At 38.9% G+C, this 21196-nt stretch overlaps 1 protein-coding gene across 1 annotated transcript in view; it reads left to right on the top strand.

Annotated features, from left to right (window-relative positions):
- FSTL4 (follistatin like 4) overlaps positions 1 to 21196 on the top strand; it is a 210344-nt gene that overhangs the window by 158492 nt on the left and 30656 nt on the right. The window contains exon 6 of the mRNA XM_062502164.1: positions 13816 to 13982. Within this exon, the coding sequence (XP_062358148.1) occupies positions 13816 to 13982 (167 nt within the window). The remainder of the gene's footprint in view (positions 1 to 13815; positions 13983 to 21196) is intronic.

Here is a 21196-nt window from a genome sequence, read left to right as displayed (position 1 = left end):
GTGCACACCTTGAGGTGCACTGATGCTTTTCATTTTCAGGAATAGGTACAGACTTCATCCTACACTTCTGTTCCAGCCTATCTGGTGAGGTTTATCAAGCATTACCATAACCCTGCTGTGCTGTGAGCCTGTGTAATCCAAGCACTGCTTTGCAGAATGTCTGAGGGATTTTTTCCTGAAAAGTTCATCTTGCCCATGGTTGGAGGTGAGGTTTGCCTGACTCATGGCAGGAGTACTGTCGTCTCCTTATAATGAATCAGGGGTAGAAAATTACATCCTCCTTGATCTGACCTGGAATAAAAAGCAGCGTCTCTCAGCTTTTGGCACTAGTTAGAGGCATTTTCACTTACAGGATGCCCTTGTTGTAGGATCAGAGGCAATCTTTTCAACTCCATATGTTGCCATTTTTTTGCCTTGCTCAATGTAGTCTTAATAAGGGGAAGGGAGAAAATAACACAAAAGATAGATAAATTAGGGTTTTGGCAAAAGATGAGGCATAAAACAAACAAAAGAATACTTATGTCACCTAAATAGCGTAATCTAGGTAATGCTTATTAAATCCCTTCCATCTAGAATTATTGACGGGAACACTCTGTGTGTTCCACTGACAGGAACATTCATTCATGTACCTGGGGTCTTGCCAGAGACAGAGGAATCCCAAATACTGGTAGCTAAGTTGGTCACCACAGTAAAAAGACATTAAATCAAAATTCAGCAAGAAGAAACAATTTTTCCCGCACTAATTTGTGACTTTTTTGTCCATACAGCTCAGGAGTAGGGAGACAAGGTTTGCTCTTCTCAACACAGGTCATTTTCCCTAGCTATGTCTTGATTTCCCATTCTATCTCCTGGCTTTGTTGTATATTTTCCTTACATCTCTAGGGTAGGAAGTGCATTTCTAAAATATTTTTAATATATTTTTGAACACAGCTTTGCCCTGTGAAGTCCTGGCCATGGTTGGGCCCTTCTATGTCTGTGGCTCACATGTAGAATCCAAACCAAACCGCTTCAGGCATTATGTGTGACACTGTAACAGCATTGGGACTAATGAAACAGCTCCTTAAATTACCATTAACTGTTTACTCAAATTATTAATAACACAGTTGAGCCAGTTTAAATGTAGAATTTAAGATTACTTTGAAGGAGTATAAGCCACAAAGGAGTATACATCAATTAAAATACAGCAGAAGGCTTTTCACTGCATGCCCTGCAGGTGTATGTTGTATCTTAGTGAATGCATGTCATGTTACTTTTTTTGTAAATCATTTCATTAGCAAAGCCCTGATTTACACAATGGATAATAAAACACTGATCTTATTAATACTCGTATTGGCTGAGGGTTTTGCATTGGGAATTTTTAACTTTGGCATTACCATTGTGACCAGTAACTATGCTTTAATTTGATTTCAGTAGTTTTCCTGTCACCAAAGTTTAACTTAAATAAAATATTTCAAAAGCAATTGAGCCATCAGGGCTGATGTTTTGGCTCTTTATGATGTACTAATTGGTATCTGACCTTTGGTAAGTAAATAAATGTATTGTGAATGTTGTTTCTGTGTGTCTTCATAAAGGAGATGTAGAAGAAGGCCTGGTTGGAGCAGGTGAGGAAGGCTCATGTTCAAGCAGGAACCATCTCTGAGGATGGATACCATTTTACCATTTCTGTAATATGGTAGTGATGTGCACGTGGTCATCCATTCTGAAAGAATTTCTGGGCTCTTCTTCACATTAAGCATGCATTATTTCTTGGGAAAACAGAGCATCTGGCTGACAATATTTGTGATCAGGGCTGTGCTAAAGATCTTAAAAATAAACTGTGTCAGACTCTTGATGTGATGAATACTGTTATTTGTGGTGTTGGCATATGGTGGCTATGCTGGCAAATTACTTAGCCCATTTGTTCATTTGGCCCACTGGGTTTCAAAACAATTTTGTTTTAAATTAAATATATGTTTAAAGATTGAGTTTAATTTATAGACATAGTCAACAGTAATACATTATATATAGTGCACTGTGCATTCCTCAAATGTTCAGTTCATTGAGCTGATATTAATTTGTGATCATTAAATGTAAACAAGGCATGTATCTACTGCAATCAGCCTAAAAAGTCAATATTAACAGCCCTCACCAAAATGGTGAGATCTAGAATCCTATTCTTTTAGTACAAAAGAAATCTCCCTGCTATGGTCTGTAATTGTTTGTATAGAGAGAAGGTGGTGGGTAGCACAAAGCCATTTAATGTCATATACAAAGAGATAATGAGATACAATTGATGGCAATTGAGAAGGAAACAATTAAAATACAGGAAAAAATTAAAAGAACATTATCATAGGAAGAAGGAATGGAAATGTGCCCACTAGAGATGAGAGGTAGCTGCCCAATTGCTGCAAATGTTCAAGACCAAGTTGGATGGAGCTTGGAACAACCTGGTCTGGTAAAAGGTGTCCCTGCCCAGGGCAGGAAGGGTGGAATTGGATGCTCTTTGAGGTCCCTTCCAACCCAAATAATTCTGTGCTTCTATAGTTCTATGATTTTAAATACTGTTGCTTGGAAGAGTTGATGAAACACATGTTGAAGCAGGTTGGTGGTCTGGAGAGCAGAGGTGGGCTGAGCACTGGAGGGGTTGGCACAGCCCAAGTGGGGCCAAGTTCTGAGATGCAAACTCAGAAAACACAGACTCGGGGAAAAACTTCTTGGGTTTTGGCAGAGAAATTCCTTTGGTGAGAAGCGGTAAAGGCTGCCCCTGCAGAGGCAGAAGCAGTACCAGGCCATTCTTTGTTCCATCAGCCTCTGCTAAACCTGGAAGGCATCAAATCCGGAGGTGCTGCAAGAGCTCTGCTGTGGCTGTGGGGAAGGGAGATGGGCACCAGCTGTCCATGGGATGACTGGTGAGAGCTGTGAGTCGCAGTTACAGTCAGTGAGGTGGGGTGACTGAAGCTCAGCAGGAATGGGAGATTTTGGACAGGTCAGAGCTGGGAGCAGGCTGAGCAGAAATTAGGCAGAAGAGCTAAAAAGTTCTTTATGGAAAATCTCTCTCTGAGGCCTCATAAATCAGCTAAAGCAAACCATGCCAAAGGTGCTCACGAGCATTTCTGAAGATGATTTAATGGTGAAGGGTGTTACAGAAAAATCCAGGGAGCAATTAATCATTTCTGCCTTCAGGGCTGCATTTGAATAGTTGAAAATAATGTTGAGGATATAAGAAAAATAAAATTGTTGAATAGCTGCTCTCTAAAAAAGTCCTGTCTGTTCTGTGCAAATTTGATGTATGCCAAGAGAATGAGAAGGGTGCTAGACAGCCCAGGTGATGGAGGCTGTCACCACTCCCCACTTCTGCAGCCACTTCCTATCACAATCAGAATGTTCTTCCAGTGCCAGAGGGTTTTATGTGACATAAGACTTATAAGCTTGAATGATAAAAACCAGCTTCCATAAATCATTTTGCTCTGCAGATATAAAAGTGTCAGGTGTCAGGCTGGTACACAAAGTACAACTGGCCACATTATGCCAGCATATCTTGCTTTTCTATATGCTTTTTCATATGGTAGTCTGGGAGATTTGCTTTTCCCATTCCTTTCAAGGATGCAGTATTTATCTTTTTTTTTTGTTTCTTGCAGCAAAGGCTTCAAATCTCAGCTTCAAAGTATTTTTGTGTAATTAATTTTCAGTTTTATATGTGGATTTTATCTGTGAACCTCAGAGGGGCTTTAATGGGAAATACAACATGCTTGTGGGTATTTGTGTGACCCCTATTATCATGGTTCCATGAAATCTTCTCAGACACCTTATTCCTAGAATGTCCTGGAGAGGTTTCATATGGGGGAAACTGAGGCAGAGTCAGGTTTAACTGTCTAGACAAAGATGAAATCTGCTTCTCTTGCTATGGCTACAGCTTGACACTCTCTCTGGAGCTCTCTGCCCAGATTTCCACTCCGCTGAAGAAGCCACCTTGGTGGCTGTACTTACTCATTCCTTACTGGTCCCTTCCAAACTTTTTGTTGTCGACTTTGATCACAAATCTTGTCCCAAGGTCCCAGCTGCCTGCCCAGCATTGCACTAGAGCTCTGATGAATTACCCAGTTAAAGAATCTTCTCTGCAGGGGTTTCTGTAGAGGAGGGTTTAAGCAGGACAAAACCGGCCCACAGCAAGTACTGCTGTGTTTCCTGCTGGTAGCAGGAAACCAGGAATTTTCTTTAGGAACTGTACTTTGCTTTCTGCTTTCCCTGCACCATCCTCTCCAGAAAGAAATGTTATTGAATTACCTGGTTCTTCGCTGTTCCTCTGCACATTCCTTTCTCCTAAACTTGAGTCAGGTAGCTCTGAATAAGGGAAGGACATAGTGAAAGTGCTGATGCCAAAGTTTGTAGCAACTAATGTATTTTGAAAATGCAAGATGTTAGCTGGATAAGTGTTCCTGTAGAGCAACCTTGCTGTAACCTTTCAGGATCCCCACTAGCCAAATTTGTGCTGTTTGTGCCATCTCCAGATTGGTTACATCATTGCAGCAGACATTAAATTGGTCACCTTCAAGGGCAGGACCAGCAGCACATCAGGATGAGAAAAAATGCAAAACAGATAGTTTGGGTTGGAAGGGTCCTCAAAGATCATCCAGTTCCAACCCCACTGCCATGGGCAGGGACACCTTCCACTAGACCAGGTTACTCCAAGCCCCATCCAACCTTAAGTATGTCAGGTTCTGTCTTGGAATTGTCATGAGCACAGGACACCAGAGTTCTTGCATTTATTAAGCATCCTGAATGTAGCTATAGTCAGGAAAGTTGCAAAATCTAGATAATCACCACAGCTAAATTTGTAGTCATCCATAGAAAACAAAGAAAACTCCATGAAAACATTACTAATGCTTATTTACGACTCCAAAGGTGTGGTCTCTCTGATTTGGTTGTTTATGACTGCAGTAAATGTGGGAATATGAAAGCAATTTGTATATTTGATTTTAAATGCTTTGGATTTTATTTTACAAACCCTTAATCTGATATTTATAAGAAATGCAAGTTTACTTTCTAGGATCCTTGTTTCCTGTTTCATCCATTTTTCCATGTATCACATTCATTGCATAATGCTGGCCAGGAAGTCAAAGGAAGATGGACAGAGAAAGATTAACAAAAAGATTAGAGCAGTGTGATAAGGCCATTTTTGATGACTCAGGGGTTTTAAATTATATATGAATGTTTCTTGAACCCCAAATGTCCCATGGCCTGACTTGTATCTATATTTGAAGTAATTTATGTACACATATTAGTGGTTCCCACAAGTCACATTGAACTTAATGTTCTGAGAGTATTTCCATGATAAACCCTAGGTGTTTATAGAGCATCCATAAAAATTCACTTCAGGGAGAAACTTGGCATGCCACATCCTCCACCAAAAGCTATATTCTTCTACCTTAAATCAGGTATAAATCAGTTCAGTTGTTGTAGCTTAGAAAAGCTACAAAAATAAGTTTAGTGGTTTTGTACTTTTTTTTTTTCTGGAACTCTGAAATACCGTAGTTTGAATACAGATGGTGGCAATTCAAAGTCGTGTTGCTTTGACAGAGCCTGCCTGTGCTAAAGAGTTCTCAGTCTCAAAGCTAAGGAATTTCTGGATTTGGAGAAACTATTTAACTTCTAAAAATGCTGAAATAAACCTTTTAAAAGAAATAACTGTTGCTTTTGTGGCAATGAAACAACTGCTGCTAATTGTGTCTTACAGTTCCAGTAGGATAGAAAATGTGTAACTTGGAGAGCAGCTGCAACACTTCAAATCTGTCTCCAAAAACTTATCATGTTCTTTATTTTTTGGTGGGGTCAATGAAATATTTTATTTCTACTCTCCCACAGTTATTGGGAAAGAGGCAGAGGAGGACTTTGTAGTGTGATTTTGACTGTTTTTAAGAAAGAGACAAATCTTTTGTGTCTCATGTTAAACTTGTGTGAACAAGTTGCCCAGAGAAGCTGTGGCTGTCCCATCCTTGGAAGTGTTCAAGGCCAGGTTGGATGGGGCTTGAAACAACTGGTCAGGAGGAAGGTGTCCCTGCTCAGGAGGGTAGAACAAAATGAACTTTAAAGTCCCTTCCAACCAAAACCATTCTGTGATTCTATGATTCCCTGAAGGAATTCTGAGAGCCCATTAGCAATTTCACTTTTCAGATTAATAAAGTGGCTGGAGAAATGCATGGCTGCTACAATCTCAGCAGGACACTCTTGGTACAACATGGGAATATTTTATCAGAAATTAATCATATCAACATGGCTCTCATCTGTGGGAAACAGGAATTTAAAATAAAAACAAACGCTTTTGTGTAAACTTTTCTCTAAAATAGACTACTTATGCCCATTTACATAATGAATCTATCACTACCCTCAGGAGATTATATAATTAAGCACTGAAAAACTTATATTTATTCATGTGCTTTCAAGAATGAGTTAATTATCCGTTCCTGCACAAACTTAATGTTCTCCCTCTGATTAGTAGCAGGAGGACAGTGATGGGATTTTGTGATGGAAGGTGTGTTATTTTCTTTTCTAAAAAAGGAAGATTGATCATTAGGATAAAGTACATAAAAAGCTGTGTTTGGTTAAAAGTCAATATAAACTTTTTAAAGCAAATTTATTAGCAACGTGAATATGCTTGATACAAATTCATATGAGAGAACAAGACTTCTTTAAATATGTATAATTTTTGGGATGTATCATTTATATATAATTTAGATAATTGTTTAAGCAGCTGTTTGAACAGAGTTTGGCTCTCCAGATGTGACATTTCCAGTGCAGGTGGCTCAGAATTACGCATCTGAAGATTCTCTCTGGTCACTCCTTGGAAGCATATCACCAAGCCAGGCAAGGTGACCCAGGATCCCAAGCGGGCTCAGAAGGGGACTGAGGCATCCTCTCAGACCACCAGCCTCCAAATCTGAGGTTCAGGAGATCTGAATTGATCCTCAGATGCTGTCAAATCCAACTTCTGGAAATGAAGCTTATCCTTCCCCTGGGGCATTTCTTCACTCATTCCAGAGGGCAACATGCTGCTATTTCATAGAAAAAGGACAATGTCATCTGTTTGAAAGTCTAATGCCTTAGAAACTGTCCCAAACTCTGACATTAAATATTTTTTTCAAGTTGTGTTTTATTTTTGGTGGCATATTCTCATTATAAAAATAATTGACTACTCTGAGGAGCCTGGTCTAGTGGAACTTGTTTGTGTTTGTTCCCGCTGCCTGTGGGAAGAGGTTGACAAGATGAGCTTTGAAGGTCTATTCCAACCTAAACCATTCTATGAAATGTCATCAACAGCATATTATGGACAGAGTTGCTGAAGAAAAGTAAAAAGTATCATAATATTCAATTATTTCAATAGCTGTTTTTCTCTTACATTTGTTCTAAGTCACGGTGACTTGGACTAGATAGGGATGAGAAGCAGTGTCTTTGCCACCACACCAGAGCTGAGTCTCATGGGGATTTGCACACACATTTATTTTGAATTCCACAACAAGACAGGGTTTAGCTTCAAATGTAGGGTTGGGACCTGCCCTGGGCAGTCATAGCCTGTGGCCATCAAGAGTAATGACAGAAGAGTGCTTCAGGTACAAATTCTGCTAGATACATAACTATACCTTTTTATGACTTAAAAAACAGCATTAGTAATTTAGTAGAGAATTTACAATAAAATGCTTTCTGAAGTAGCTCACAAAAGGTCCTGAGGATTTATAATTTGCATTAAGAACCTGAATTATTGCAGTTACAAAATAAAGCTGAGACGGGAACATTTCTGTTCAGCTTTATAAATCATTTTCCTGTTCACATTAATTAAGCTTGCAATCCTTAGAGGTATGTCTTTTTGAGGGACACCAAGCTCCTGAGATGTCCCACAGTGGCAGCTGGGCAGTAGTGGGTCACACCAAGGGTGGCCAGAGGCAGAGTCAGTTCCTGGTAGTGTTTTTCACAGGTTATAAAGAGAGAAATCTCATCCCAGTCACCTGCACTGAACTGATGTGGGAGCTGTAGGAATTCTCTGGGTTCATTAGTTGTGAACAACTTTAATCATGTTCATTAAGGACTCTAAGGTTGTTAAATAATAACATAAACAATTCTAGTAGCGTGACTGGCTTTCCTCTAATTCTAAGTTGGCATTCAGAAAATGGAGTTTTTTTCACTGGGTGATGGATAATCCTTTCACCTGACTCTGGGCAGGTGAGAAGATGTCAAATGTGTCTGGGTAAGACCAGCTTGCTGAACCTTAATAACCAGCAAAATGGAATGGCATGTCAGTGTTTCTTCTAGACGTAGTCCTAGAAACAGCCAGTGGGAGAGGTTTGCAAAGGCATGAAAACTCAGGGTAATTTGTGTTCTGAGGTTGTTATTAGTTCATTAATTTGGTCTATAGAGTAGGGTAGAAACTAAATCAAATCCTAACATAAGTAATTTATAAGCATATTATACAATGTTTTATGGATTCACCCTTTACTTTAGAGGCTTTTAGCCTCTCCCTGCTGTGACTAACAAGATGACATCCCATCCTAGTGTGTCCCCAGCAGTATCACTGGAGTCCCTCCTTAGCTGGCCAAACTTTACCTTCAGTTGCACATTTAGAAATGCATCTCACATATAACACAAGTCATTTTAAAATCAATTAGCTGCAGTTCGCTCCGTTTTAAGAGGGTCTAAAATTTCTCCAAACTCTATGAAAAGTCAAATACATCTCATCAAAATTATTGGAGAAAAGAGTAATTATAAAAGGTATATACTGTTTTTAACTATGTTCTATTAATTGTTTTTATTTTCTTGATTCAGTTAACTCCTCACCTGAGAATGTGTTCAGCTAGAGAACTCCTTTATCTGTTGAAACAAATGTTAAAATCACTACTGACCTTCATGGCCACAAGGCAATAAACAATTTTACTAATGCAGTGCATAAACACAGCTGCAGGACTTGGAGAATTAAGTAGACACTAAAGTTTCCATCCCATTAAATCACCCTTGACTTGAACCACTGCTGGAGAAACACAATGTATTTAGGACTGTGTTACCCATGCTTCAGTTCACAAACTTTCTGCATTAATTTGAGGGCAAGAATCAGTGCTGGAGACCTTCTTTGAAAGTCATTCTCCTGTTGAACATCAAACAAAGTTATGTTTTGGTTAATTGTCTCCCTTCTGAAGATGAGTTACAGGATTTTGAAAGTATTGCCTTGTCTCATAAGCAGGATCTAAGCGATAGAACAAGAGTAAATTAAATATTATGGGGAAATTCTTCCTGTGATGGTGGTGAGGCCCTAACATAGGATTCTCAGAGAAGATGTGGATGTCCCATCCCTGGAAATGTTCCAGACCAGGTTGGATGGGGCATTGAGCAACCTGCTCTAGTGGAAGGTGTCCCTGACCACAGCAAGAGATTGGAGTGAGATGATCTTCCAAACCAAACCATTCTGAAATTCTACAATACTCTGTTTCAGCAAGGCAAGATATCCATGCACAACTGTAGCGGCAATTAAAGCTGGCAACAAGGCATTAAAATGTGTATTTCCTTTAGATTTAAGGAAACGGATCTCATTAATGATATTAAGCACTATTTAAAGTGTGAAACCTGTTTCTGTAGGTAGTGCAGCACAAGCAAAGGCAGGTGCCCAACATATTTTTCCATAGATGTTCATTTCAGGTTGCTCCCTGTAATGGCCTCAATTATTTTTCATTGTGAATTTATGATTACTTTTGGTGGGCTGAAAATGACAGCAGAGAAAAAGATTTCCATGATAACCAGCACAACAGGTAGTACCTGCTGCATTAGTATGCACAGCTTGTGAAGGTTCAGTGTAACTCCAACTTAGCACCTTAAATAACACTGGAGAGGAGGATGAACAGAGGAAAATGTTCAGCAATATCTTCACTCTTTTTTACAAGGAAAGGAATTACTAAGGCTTCACATTGTCACATGTCACCGTGGGACCTGGTATTGCAAGAAATTTAATGTAAAAACAAGATGGTGACAACTGAGTCACCGAAGGTGCTCAGTGCTTCAGGCTGAATATCATACCAGGCAGGAAAAGTGGGAGAGGATGGACAAGAGTGGTCCCTCCTCTGAATAACCCCTTGGCACTAACCCCCAGCACGCAGGGAGGGATCCCTTTCCCTTCTGAATAAGACAGATGGGTCTGAAGGTGGCACTGCCCTAATTCCTGAATCAAACAGTGTTCAGGCACTGAGCTGCTGCCATCAACAGTGGAGAGTTTCTGGTGTCCTGGTTGCCTTTCATTGACCCTGATTTTGTTCCACATTTGGTGTGCTTTCATCTACATGATTAGGGATTAGTCCTGGTCCTCTGATACACAGACACATGCTTGCATCAATTCCTTTTTAAAGGGGATCATTACAAAGGCTTTACCCCTGTCTGGAACCATTAAAAATTGAGTGAAGAATGATAACATCCCATTTTCTGATGATAGCATCTCTCTGATGGCAGAATAGTTGGCAGGAACTTATTTCCAGCTGGAATAAGCTGAGGAGCTACTTCAGCTAAAATCCCAGAGTAGACTATCAGGTTTGACACAACTTGATAACTATGGTCAGCAAGGATTGAACCTATGGAATGTAGAAAAATGGTTTGCATGCATCATCCTGCAGGATTTCCAAATGAACATAACACTACTTGATATTAGGCCCAAACAGCTTGTGTTCTTCTGCAAATGAGCACCCTTTGAATATTGCCTATTTGATCTGTTCAGTTTTATACCCATGGTAAAAAACCTTTTATCTCCTAAAGGTTTTTAAAAATAAAATGAACAGTGTTCAATACTTAATCTAAAAACTCTACACAAAATCATTATGGTGATTTGAATAATTTTTACATATAAACAATAGCAGCAGTGTCTAAGTTATGTAACTTAATACAATATTGAGTCTTTAAAAAGAGTTTTTAAAAGCTCATCCCTCACAACATCTTAGAGAATCCTGTTTCCTCTCCAATACACTTGCTTGTATAAGGTTTTCTTTTCTATTGAAAACAAAAAAGCAATAACTGAAACCTCACAAAATAATTCTGTATTAGTAGAAGGAGTTTTAGATGTTAATAACAGTCCCTCAGATGTACTCGTAATAAGATGCTGTCAAATATACTCCATAGAAATACTCTAAAAAGGAGTGTGTATTGTTAAAGTGATCTGTGCTAATTACATGCTTTAACATAAAAAACTCATCTCTTGGCCTTGTATGGTTCATTCAAGAATGGCAGCTGTGCAAGGTGCCTTTTTAATTAAAAGTTAATGTATTTTTCATTACTGTGCCTCTAAAAAGGAAAAGCTAAAGCCTCTTTAGCAATTTTTCATAAAGATGGGCAGGAAGCATTAAATTCCAGTGCAAGAGAGCACTGAAAAAACATTGCTGAAGGAGTTTATGGAAACCCAGCATGATCCAGGGAGCTCAAGGCACCATGAAAAAAAGCAGAGTGAATTAAGGAAAACAGCAGTAAGATGGAAAAACAATTCTCTTGTAAATGAATGGCCCTCTATTTAATTTCTTCTCAAGGAGAGATGTCCTCATTAGCCCTACTGCATGCTACAAATCATTGTAATTATCAGTTCTTTGTCTTGTCAAGTGCACTCCAAATATTTTATTCATTAAAAGAAGCTCTTTATTATATGGAAAATAACTACATTATTGGCCCTATATGCTGTTTACATGCTTCAGGCAGCTTGATGAGGATGGTGGGATGGACTCCCCATCCCTGGAAGTGTCCAAGGCCAGGTTGGATGGGGCTTGGAGCAGCTTGCTCGAGTGAAAGTTGTCCCTGCTCATGGCAGAGGTTGCAAAGATGGTCATTAATGTCCCTTCTAACCCAAACCATTCAATGGTTCCCTCGGACATCTCTATTCCCATTGCCCCTGAGTTGCTACATCCCTGATTTCTTCCATGGGGTACCTGAAGGCAGTGCAATTTAGTCATGTGTTATGACTTCCCATCTTAGTTGGTAACCCGCTCAGTGATCTTAAATGGGTAATGTTCTTCTTCCCAATATTCTTTCATCTCCCCTTTTGATTTTTAAGGTTTGATGGTCAGACTGTGTCAGTCTTCTCATGTAATACCTCTGGGAGCCACCATAACACAAAGAGTAGCATCACATTAGTCAAATATTCATAATTTTGATCAATCATCTATAAAAACTATAGTTACCTTTTATTGAAAACAGTTTGTATTCTTCCTGAAATACCACTGGGAATTTTAAGTGGGAGAAATGCTCACTGCTGGCAGACACACCAATGCTGTATGGACCCTGCAGCCCAAAGTCAGCCTCAGATCCATAGTGCTGAATACACTTTTTGACACATTAGCTTCTCACTTAGGTGTAAGAAGCAGAAGAGGGGCACCTAGCTGCTGGAGTATGTTTTCACAAGCAAGTTTTCCACTAATTCTTCACAATCAATTGCTGTACCAGAGCACTGAGTCTGTCCAGGCTGCCCAAGGCTGCTGAAATAGGCTGAATATTTTAGTGACAGATTTAAGACATTGGCCACTCACGAGATGTTAAAGCAATTTTTTAATCAGAAGATATGTGAAAAGGTAGAAAATAGTGCTTGCAAATGTTGCCTGGTTTTTTTTCATTTTTTTTCCCATGCAAGTGACATTCAGATCCGTGGGGGATGTAATGACAGAGTTGTGAGCTAAGTGTACAGGATGAAGAGTAATTTTATCAGTTGATGGGTCAGGGTAACCTGACCCTCTGTGTCATTTTACAGTGCCACCACTGCTTGAAGTGGTTTTTCCCAAAGTACGTGGCCTTGAGTGAGGCAGCATCAGTCTCTTTCATCTCTGTTTTACTGCCATTGTTGCTAGTGGACATGAGGAAGGAAAAGTATTGGTGCTGAGAAAGCTTGTTTCATTCCCCAGCCCAGGTTTTGGAGTTGGCTAAAGCAAAGTAACACCAGCTGTGAACACTCCTTATTCCTCTCAATGGGCCATTGCCTTGAAAGATGAGTTTTCATCATTTTCATGCAATATAGTTTAATAATTGCAGAGCTTGGGACTGAGAAGAAGCAAAAGCCATCATGTAAATTAAAAAGCTGTGGCTACAGGAGTTTGGACAATGTGGCCTGACTTCCCAGGCACTGCCTCACTGCTGCCAAAATGCTCCATAACAGCAATCTGTACCCAGGGTAGTTCTGGTATCAGGTCTGTCCTTTCTGTGTCACCACACAGGACAAAAGATGGAGCCACATCTGGTGTCATTGGCCAGAAAAAAACAATGTGACATAGTGTGGTTTCAGAGCTGGTGGTGAGGTTTTCAGTAAGGTCTGCTGCCGCCGCAGGAGTTTCTTGTGTGGCACGTGTAAGTCAAAGTAACTGGGGGTTTTATTTAAATAAAATATTAGAAAGCTTTTATTTTTTAGGACATCTGCATCTGAGGTGCCATATGTGACTGTGTTTAGTAAACAAGTTTTCATGCTTGGTGACTTCCAGTGTTTGGGTAATTTGAAACTAGGTTTATCTATATTTCAGTGGTAGCAGTCTGACCTTAATTATTCTTCTTCAGGGAACAAACATGACTCATTCTTGTACCTTTTCAAAAGACTTTGGGAGGAGTATTCTAGAGAAACAAGCCCAGATAATCTCAAGCCAGAGAGCCTTTGCTTGTCCTCCTATTGCTGACTGCTTTGTATAAACTACTGCAGCCAGCCTGGCCTGCTGACCATCTTAGTGCCCTCATGCCACAGCAAAGGCACATCAGGAAAGGGGTGCAGGGAGTTTGATTGAGACAGATGTAATTTGTAAGAGGAGCAGCTTCCCTGTATCGTATCTGATGTTATCCCTGTTAATTTGCCTTTTGCAGAGGTGGTTCAGCTGAGCCTGCCAGAGGACCAGAGGGTCACTGTGACCACCATCACCGTTGGCCTTAGCGCCGTCCTGACCTGCAGCATCCATGGGGCACTGCGGCCTCCCATCATTTGGAAACGCAACGGCATCATCCTCAACTTCCTCGACCTGGAGGACATCAACGTACGTCCTGAGCCACTCCTGTCATGTCTGATCAAGACGTTGAGTATGACCTCATTTAACAGATGGTAGTTACAAGGGTGCAACTTTTATCTTATTATTATGGAAAGTGGAAGCTGGTGTAATATTTAGATTGTATGTGAATATGTCTAAGAAACAAAAGCAAAGCAGCGTATATACAGGGGCGAGCAGGAGTACTTGGAATATGTTATATGAAATTACACTTCTTTCCTTGTTGCAACCTGTGGTCCAGAGACCTTGAAACTCAGGGAAAAACAGCTCTAGAGACCATTCAGTCCTCAGGGGTTTCTTACCCAGTACAACGAAACACGTTCATCAAGAACATGAAACAAAACATTTATGGTTGGCTATCAATCTCTCCTCTCTTTAAACCAAATAATCCATTTTTATCTCTGATTCTCCTGTTTCACTTGCCTTAGAGTCAATTTTCCTTTGTCATTCCTTGGCTGTTATTTCTGACAAGCAGTTTAAAAAATGGGATTATTCAGCAGGGTGTGGCAATGTCCTTGCAGGAAGGAAGACGAATCAGTGCTGGTCTGATCTGTGGGACACAGTTGGTCGTAAAGACAATACCTGAATGATGGTATAAATTTACTGATTTATTTAATAACATTTCATTATGGAGAGAGTGGAAAGTATTGTACAAAAAATATGGGCTGTATTTAATTTCTCTTTGCATTCGAGTATTTGGTAAATCAGGTTTTATTTTAATTACACTACAGCAAGAGTTGATTTATATTTTCGTTCAGTTCCTGTTAATTTGATAACTCAGTTCAGAGTTGTTACAGTCAACACTATAGCTCCCTAATTTGTTGTGTATCCCGGATTGTTGAAATGGGAAAAATCTTTGGTTTATTCTTCTGCAGTAAAATGTGAAAATTACAGCACACGTGACAGAAATACACATAGCATCTCAGTTACTTTATTTGTTGACTCCTCCTTAGCAGGAAAATCATGTGCACCATATATAGGTAATTACTGTGTGCACAAACTCAGTAATTAAAACCACCTCAACATCTTCTTTTCATCACAGCAAGTATTATCCTTTTAAATTTTTTTGTATTTCTTGTCACTGCTTTGAGCTTGGCATGGAAATGCAACAGAGCCTCTGAAGGCTCAAGAGCAGTCGTAGGATTTTTTGGCCAAAAAATAATGAAAATTCCAGGTATTTAGCTTACATTTATGAAGTTGTGGTTATGATGACATTAATCTTCAAGAATTAAAGTTCATGGGTGAGCTGGACACAAAATGACAGTCCAAGAATCTGAGTAGAAACATATTATTGAAGGACTAATGACACTTGGATCTGAGGGTACATTTGCAACTCCTACTATTTTAAACAGAATGTTGAATACGTTTTCAGACTGAAATGCCCGTTCCTCACATAATTTAGCACTAATAATTTAGGCCCAAGTGGATTTCTGGTTTGTTTATAATCTCATAACTTTATATAATTTTATAATCTCATTGGTGATTCTGTGTTAAGAGGCAGAGTTATGTCCTTGCACATGAGCTGCTTCCTGAATGATTCAACACTCCCATGGAGTATAATACATCAGGAAGAAAATCACTTTTTGGTCTGTTTCAATTAGTATATCACTGAGAAACTATATCAGAAAAGCACTCTGACATTTTAGAAGGAAAAAAAACAAGATTTATGCCTCAATATGTCACATACCAGTTCATGACCTCTATCACCTTGTCATGTAACACCTGCTAGTAGTGAACATTATTTTTGCTAGTCTAATGAACACTTCCAGAACTTTTTCATCTTTAATTACACTGTGTAGTTTTTTAATGTTCTGTATATACACTGCCATCTGTATTCTGGTTTGATTGCTTGAGGAGGCACAATTTGAAGATTGCCATTTTTTATTTTCCCTCTTCCACGGTGGATGAAGCTCAGGCATGTCTACTCTCTGGCTACTGAGGATAGGCACCTGCATGTCTGAAGCACTTGATGGCAGCAGGGATAGTCCTTCAGCTGCTAAATGCAGCCTTTTATTTATGGAACCACAGAATGGTTTGGGTTGGAAGGGGCTTTAAAACTCATCTCGTTCCAATCCCCCTGCCGTGGGCAGGGACACCTTCCTCTAGACCAGGTTGCAAAAAACTTCATCCAACCTGTCCTTGAACACTTCCAGGAATGGGGCATCTACAGCTTTTATAGGAAGCATGTGTCAGTGCATTACCACCCTCACCAGGAGGATTTTTTTCCTAATATCTAATCTAATCCCACTCTTTTTAAATCCATTCCTCATTGTCCTGTCACTACATACCCTTGTTTAAAAGCCCCTCTCAAACTTTCTTGCAGGCTCCCTTCAGATACTAGAAGGACACATTAGGTCACTCTTAATCCTTGTTTTCCATGCTGAAGAATCCAAATTCTCTCAGCCTTTCCTTACAGCAGAGGCGCTCCATCCCTCTGTTCATCTTGGTCTTTTCTTAGATACCTAACAGCTCAGGTCAGGGGGTGGCAGCAGACAGTTCAAACCTTCAGCCTTAAATGGGTACAGAAACTCACATTAAACAATAATCTATTTAAAAGCATTGACAGCAGAAAGTAAAGGCAGCATGATTCTTAATGTACTTGAAGGCAGTTAATTAAATTACTTCAGTTTTCCTTTAGTACGCCTCAAGCAGAAACTCAATTGCATTTCTGCTTTTCACAATAAGGTTGGCAATTTGGCTAATTGGAAGTGCAACAGGAGATTAATTGTACCTTTTTAACTTCAAGAAAATCCTCACTGCTCTTGGCACATTGCTAATCACATTGAGACCCTACAGGATAGTCACACGCTTGGAAAAATCCTGGTATTATATTTCAATTAAACTCTTTCTCTTCTAAATACTAATTCAAGAAATCCGATGAAATTAGAAGCTCAATTCTGAAAAAAACAGAATCCTGCCAACTAGGTGTGAGAGCAGCAGAGGAAAGGCATTGCTGAAGTGTCCTTTGTTACTTTATTCTCTCCAGATTCATGACAAATGTGATCTGAGAAGGTAACCTGTGTTCCAGAGTAATACTGGGAGGGACAAAGACAGTCAACACAAACCTAGATAATCCTAAATTTGCACAGAACTGAAATATTGAAGATTACTATGAAGTCTAGTTGTTTAACTGCATTAGTTAAATCACTTTTATGTGATATCTTGACTGGCAACAAAATATTTATAATTTTTCATTGCTCTCTTAATCAGAAGCTTCCATAAGCATCTAGTAATAATTTCTCATGTCCTGTCTGTGGGAGCTCTGTTAATGAGTTGTCACATAGCTATTGCAAAAGAGCCATCCTAATGGTACATGTAATTAAATGGTTTCTCTTGCAAGCATTTAAGATTGCTTTTAGCATAAAAATATTATTTCTCCATAAATTTCCTATCCATATTATTTATCCATTAGAAATCCCTTTGCAGTTCCACTTTTATAAAGTCACATCAACTTTTCTCAGGCAGAAAATAACCATAATGTGGCTGAAACTGATAAAATTGTTATAGCTATAAATTGATTTCTGACTACAAAAGTGAAGTGGTTAAAATGTGTCATCATTCAAAATAATATACTTTTGCCTCTTAGGAAAAAGCGATATGTTTTCTCAAGTATGTGATTATGAAAGCATTCCTCAATTTGAAAATAAAATAAATTCCTCATGGAGTCAAATGCAGATAATATTTATAGGATATTGTTTCACATGACTTGATATTATCTCCAGAGAAACATGTGTAAATGGATCAAATTTATAAATATAAGTTGCTCCTTCAGAAGCACGGTGAAAGAGAATATTATCATAAGAAAATGAATATGGTGTAGAGGTAGATAAGAATTTGGTGAATTACCAAGTGTTGTAATGCAGGTAGCTATAGCCTAAGCTCATTAGTGTCTTTCATTACTCATTTCATTTTAATCTGTACACTTTAACTCACACTGGCATTGGATCATTAGTTCAAAAACAGGCTTTACATAATCAATTGTGCAAACACAGAGTTCTTAATTTCTGTTGATATCAGGTGGGATGGCACGGCCTTGCTCTCTCAAAACATCCCACCCAGGGACAAGCACAGAGCTCCAGACTACAGCCTTGATTGCTCATACTCCCCATCCACCTGGGAAATCACCTTCATGTTCATCTCATGGCCCTTACAAGAGCTGTGCCTGCCTGTCTTGATTTCATGTATATTCATGAAAATGTCCCTTTTCCATGCACAATATTTAAAACCCAAAGCAAACAGCCAACGGTTAAAGTGCAAGTCACTGGGATTGCTTTTCTCATTAAAGCAGTCTGTATGTAGAAAATGTATTCATGTTGTTTTTAATGCAGATTCACTGTTAAATAATAAAAAGCTCATGTGTGAATAACCCCATTAATTCCCTCTTAATGGAATTAGGGCCATTAAAATGATCAAACCCTGGGCCATCCTAGATAATGCAGTAATGCAGTGATAGGAGCAAGTTACAAAAAGTTGCATATTTGGAAGCAAGTTTTTTCTCCTTCAAATCAAAGTTTATGAAATTGCTTATAGTTTCTTAAGGTATTTGCAGGTTCTAAAATAGAGGTTAAGTGCAAAATTACTACTAAAAGTATGTAGTCTCACATTTTGTCATAATGAAGATTACACAAATTGTATCCACTTACATTTTTAGAGGAATGTACCTATTTATATTCCTTGTCGTGTTATCTTTTTAGTTTCTCAGGATGTAAAACTCACCCATTTTTTACTTATATTATAATTACACAACTATCTAAAAAATTCATTTCCATATTTTCAAGACAAAAAATTTTTTGACTCACCACGAGTCTTATGTTATGTTAAATTCTTTGAGCAGAAAAACAAGAAAAGATAAATTAATGCCCCATCAGGCTGTGTTTGCAACAGCATTCTGGCATTTGCTTAAGGCTGAATTTCTCTCTGTGTAAATGGCTAAAGTGATGTATAAAACCAAGAACAAATAATATTAATGAAGTGTAAGTTCTCAGCTTGTCCATAGAAATGAATTATTAAAAGCATCAAAGAAAGTGATTTAAGGACCCATGTTTAATTTAGTGTTTATTATTTTTATATTAGTCACTCATTAATCTATTGCGAAAAAGATCAGAGAGATTTCATTAGTGAGGAGAAATCATTTCCAAAGCAATAGCCACTGTTGTAGATTTTTTATAATAATAATCTCATTAAATGCTTGGGTACATTTTGTTTTAAAATCCTGTAAACATTATCAGAGAGAGATTTATAGGACTCTAAGGATCAGGCAAGCTTTTTAAATGTGAACTGGTTAATACTAGTTGCTTTGCTAGTGATTATGAGATCAGAATGGTATTCTTCTTCATCTGAAAGTGTTCAAGGCCAGGTTGGATGGGGCTTGGAGCAGCCAGCTTCAGTGGAAGGTGTCCCTGCCTGTGGTAGGGAGTTGGGACGAGATGAGCTTTAAGGACTCTTCCAACCCAAAGTATCCTGGGATTCTAGTGGAAAACTGCTGACACCAGCAAGCCCTTTTGCCAGGACTGGTTTTGTCAGTAGGCAAGCCAAATGGAGAATGTCTTCAGCTTCCCTGGCTTGGGAAGGGGCTGAAATGGAAGGGGTTAAAAATTACATGAATTACTATTAGTTGTAGGGGTTAAAAATTATGTGAATTATTATTAGTAGTAGGAGGAGGAGTAATAATAGTATTTGGAAAGCAAATCTCCTAAGAACCATTCAGGGAACTTAATTCTTCTGCCATTATTTCTGCTATGCACACTTTTAAACCATCATGGTGAGAGGATATTGACTGTCTTTAGGGCTCCCCCTCTCTCCCCCCCTCCCCCCAGTATTTATTAGGAGCATTCAATATCTAACTTGGATGGTTTAATATCACTGTGTGGGTTTAAATGGCTTGAGAAGGGTGTGTAACTCATAGTGCTATACTGTGGGGTGATTGGTGCCTGTGTGCACTCCCTGAGAGCTGGGGATGTGGGGAATCTCAGGCTTTATGTCAGTGGGATTGACTTTTCTGTTTCTTCTTCCTATTTATGGTTTGAAGTCAAGTTGGGTTTTTTTTTTCTCAAGCAACTGGAAGTTAACATAAAAAATAATAAGCATCTATGCTCATTCCTCTTCACACTTCCTGAAAACCAAGAAACTTTGACAAAAATTTAAAGGTTTTAAATGTTGAAACAGCCCCAAGGAATGTTAGAAAGTTTCATGTAAATGCATCTGAAACAAGCAAAAGGTGGGTGGCAGTGTCCTGCACCTTGTGGCATCACAGCTAGCTCAGCATCCAGGGTTAATGTGGCTCCTCTCTGCCAGCTCCTTCCTGGGTGTCAGAGCAGAAGATTTGTGAGTGTTACAATCATAGATTGGAATTCACTTGACACAGAATGTGAACATGATTTACAAGTAATATGCAATCTTTTATACATCTCTGAGTGCAGTGTCTCCAAACCACAGGAGAGTACATGACCATAATGCTTTAGAATGGGAATGAGATAAATAAATACGAAAAATCTTGTGTTTGCAGAGTCCAGTGCCTTGGGTAATCAGTAGTGATGGAGAGGAAAGTAAATACATATATCCATTTTCTAGGATCTGCTTTGCAATTTTTAAAGACAACTTTTTAAAAAATATTTTATAGATTACCAAGCAGTTATCAATGTAAAATGCAGGGTGGCGCATTTTTTAAGTCTTGAAAAGTTGAAATACATTCTGAGATCATTTAATCAATCCTTTGGTTGAAGGGTAAATGCAAGTCGTCAAAGAAGCTCATAAAGGATAGAGAACTTTTTATTTGAAAAAGGGAGAAAAAAGGTGATACAAACTGCTAGAGTAGTCAATTTATCAGCTGCCTCTAGTTGAACTTATCAATCTTAAGAAATTATAGGCATAGCTTTCTGAATTTTTTTATTAGAATAATTACTTTATAATGAAATTCATAAGGTCGAGGTGATGAACAACCTGTCCTTATCTGGCTGCTTTCATGCAGGGCTTATGATTCTGTGACGTTAGATGTGTACTCCTTCTAGTTTCATCACTTCTGTTTCTTCCTTTTCACAAGAAAATGGTGAGATACCCCATCCCTGAGCCCCCACGTCCATTCCAGAGACACCCCATCCCAGGAATTGTTCAAGGCCATATTGGACAGGGCTTGGAGCATCCTGGTCTAGTGAAAGGTGCCCCTGCCTGTGGCAGGGGAGGTTCAACCATATGAGCTTACAGGTCCC

The sequence above is a fragment of the Cinclus cinclus genome, chromosome 14, assembly GCF_963662255.1.
Source record: "Cinclus cinclus chromosome 14, bCinCin1.1, whole genome shotgun sequence".
Classification (NCBI taxonomy): Eukaryota; Metazoa; Chordata; class Aves; order Passeriformes; family Cinclidae; genus Cinclus; species Cinclus cinclus.
The sequence above is the reverse complement of the archived record's forward strand: the minus strand, read 5'-3'. Positions and strand labels throughout refer to the sequence as shown.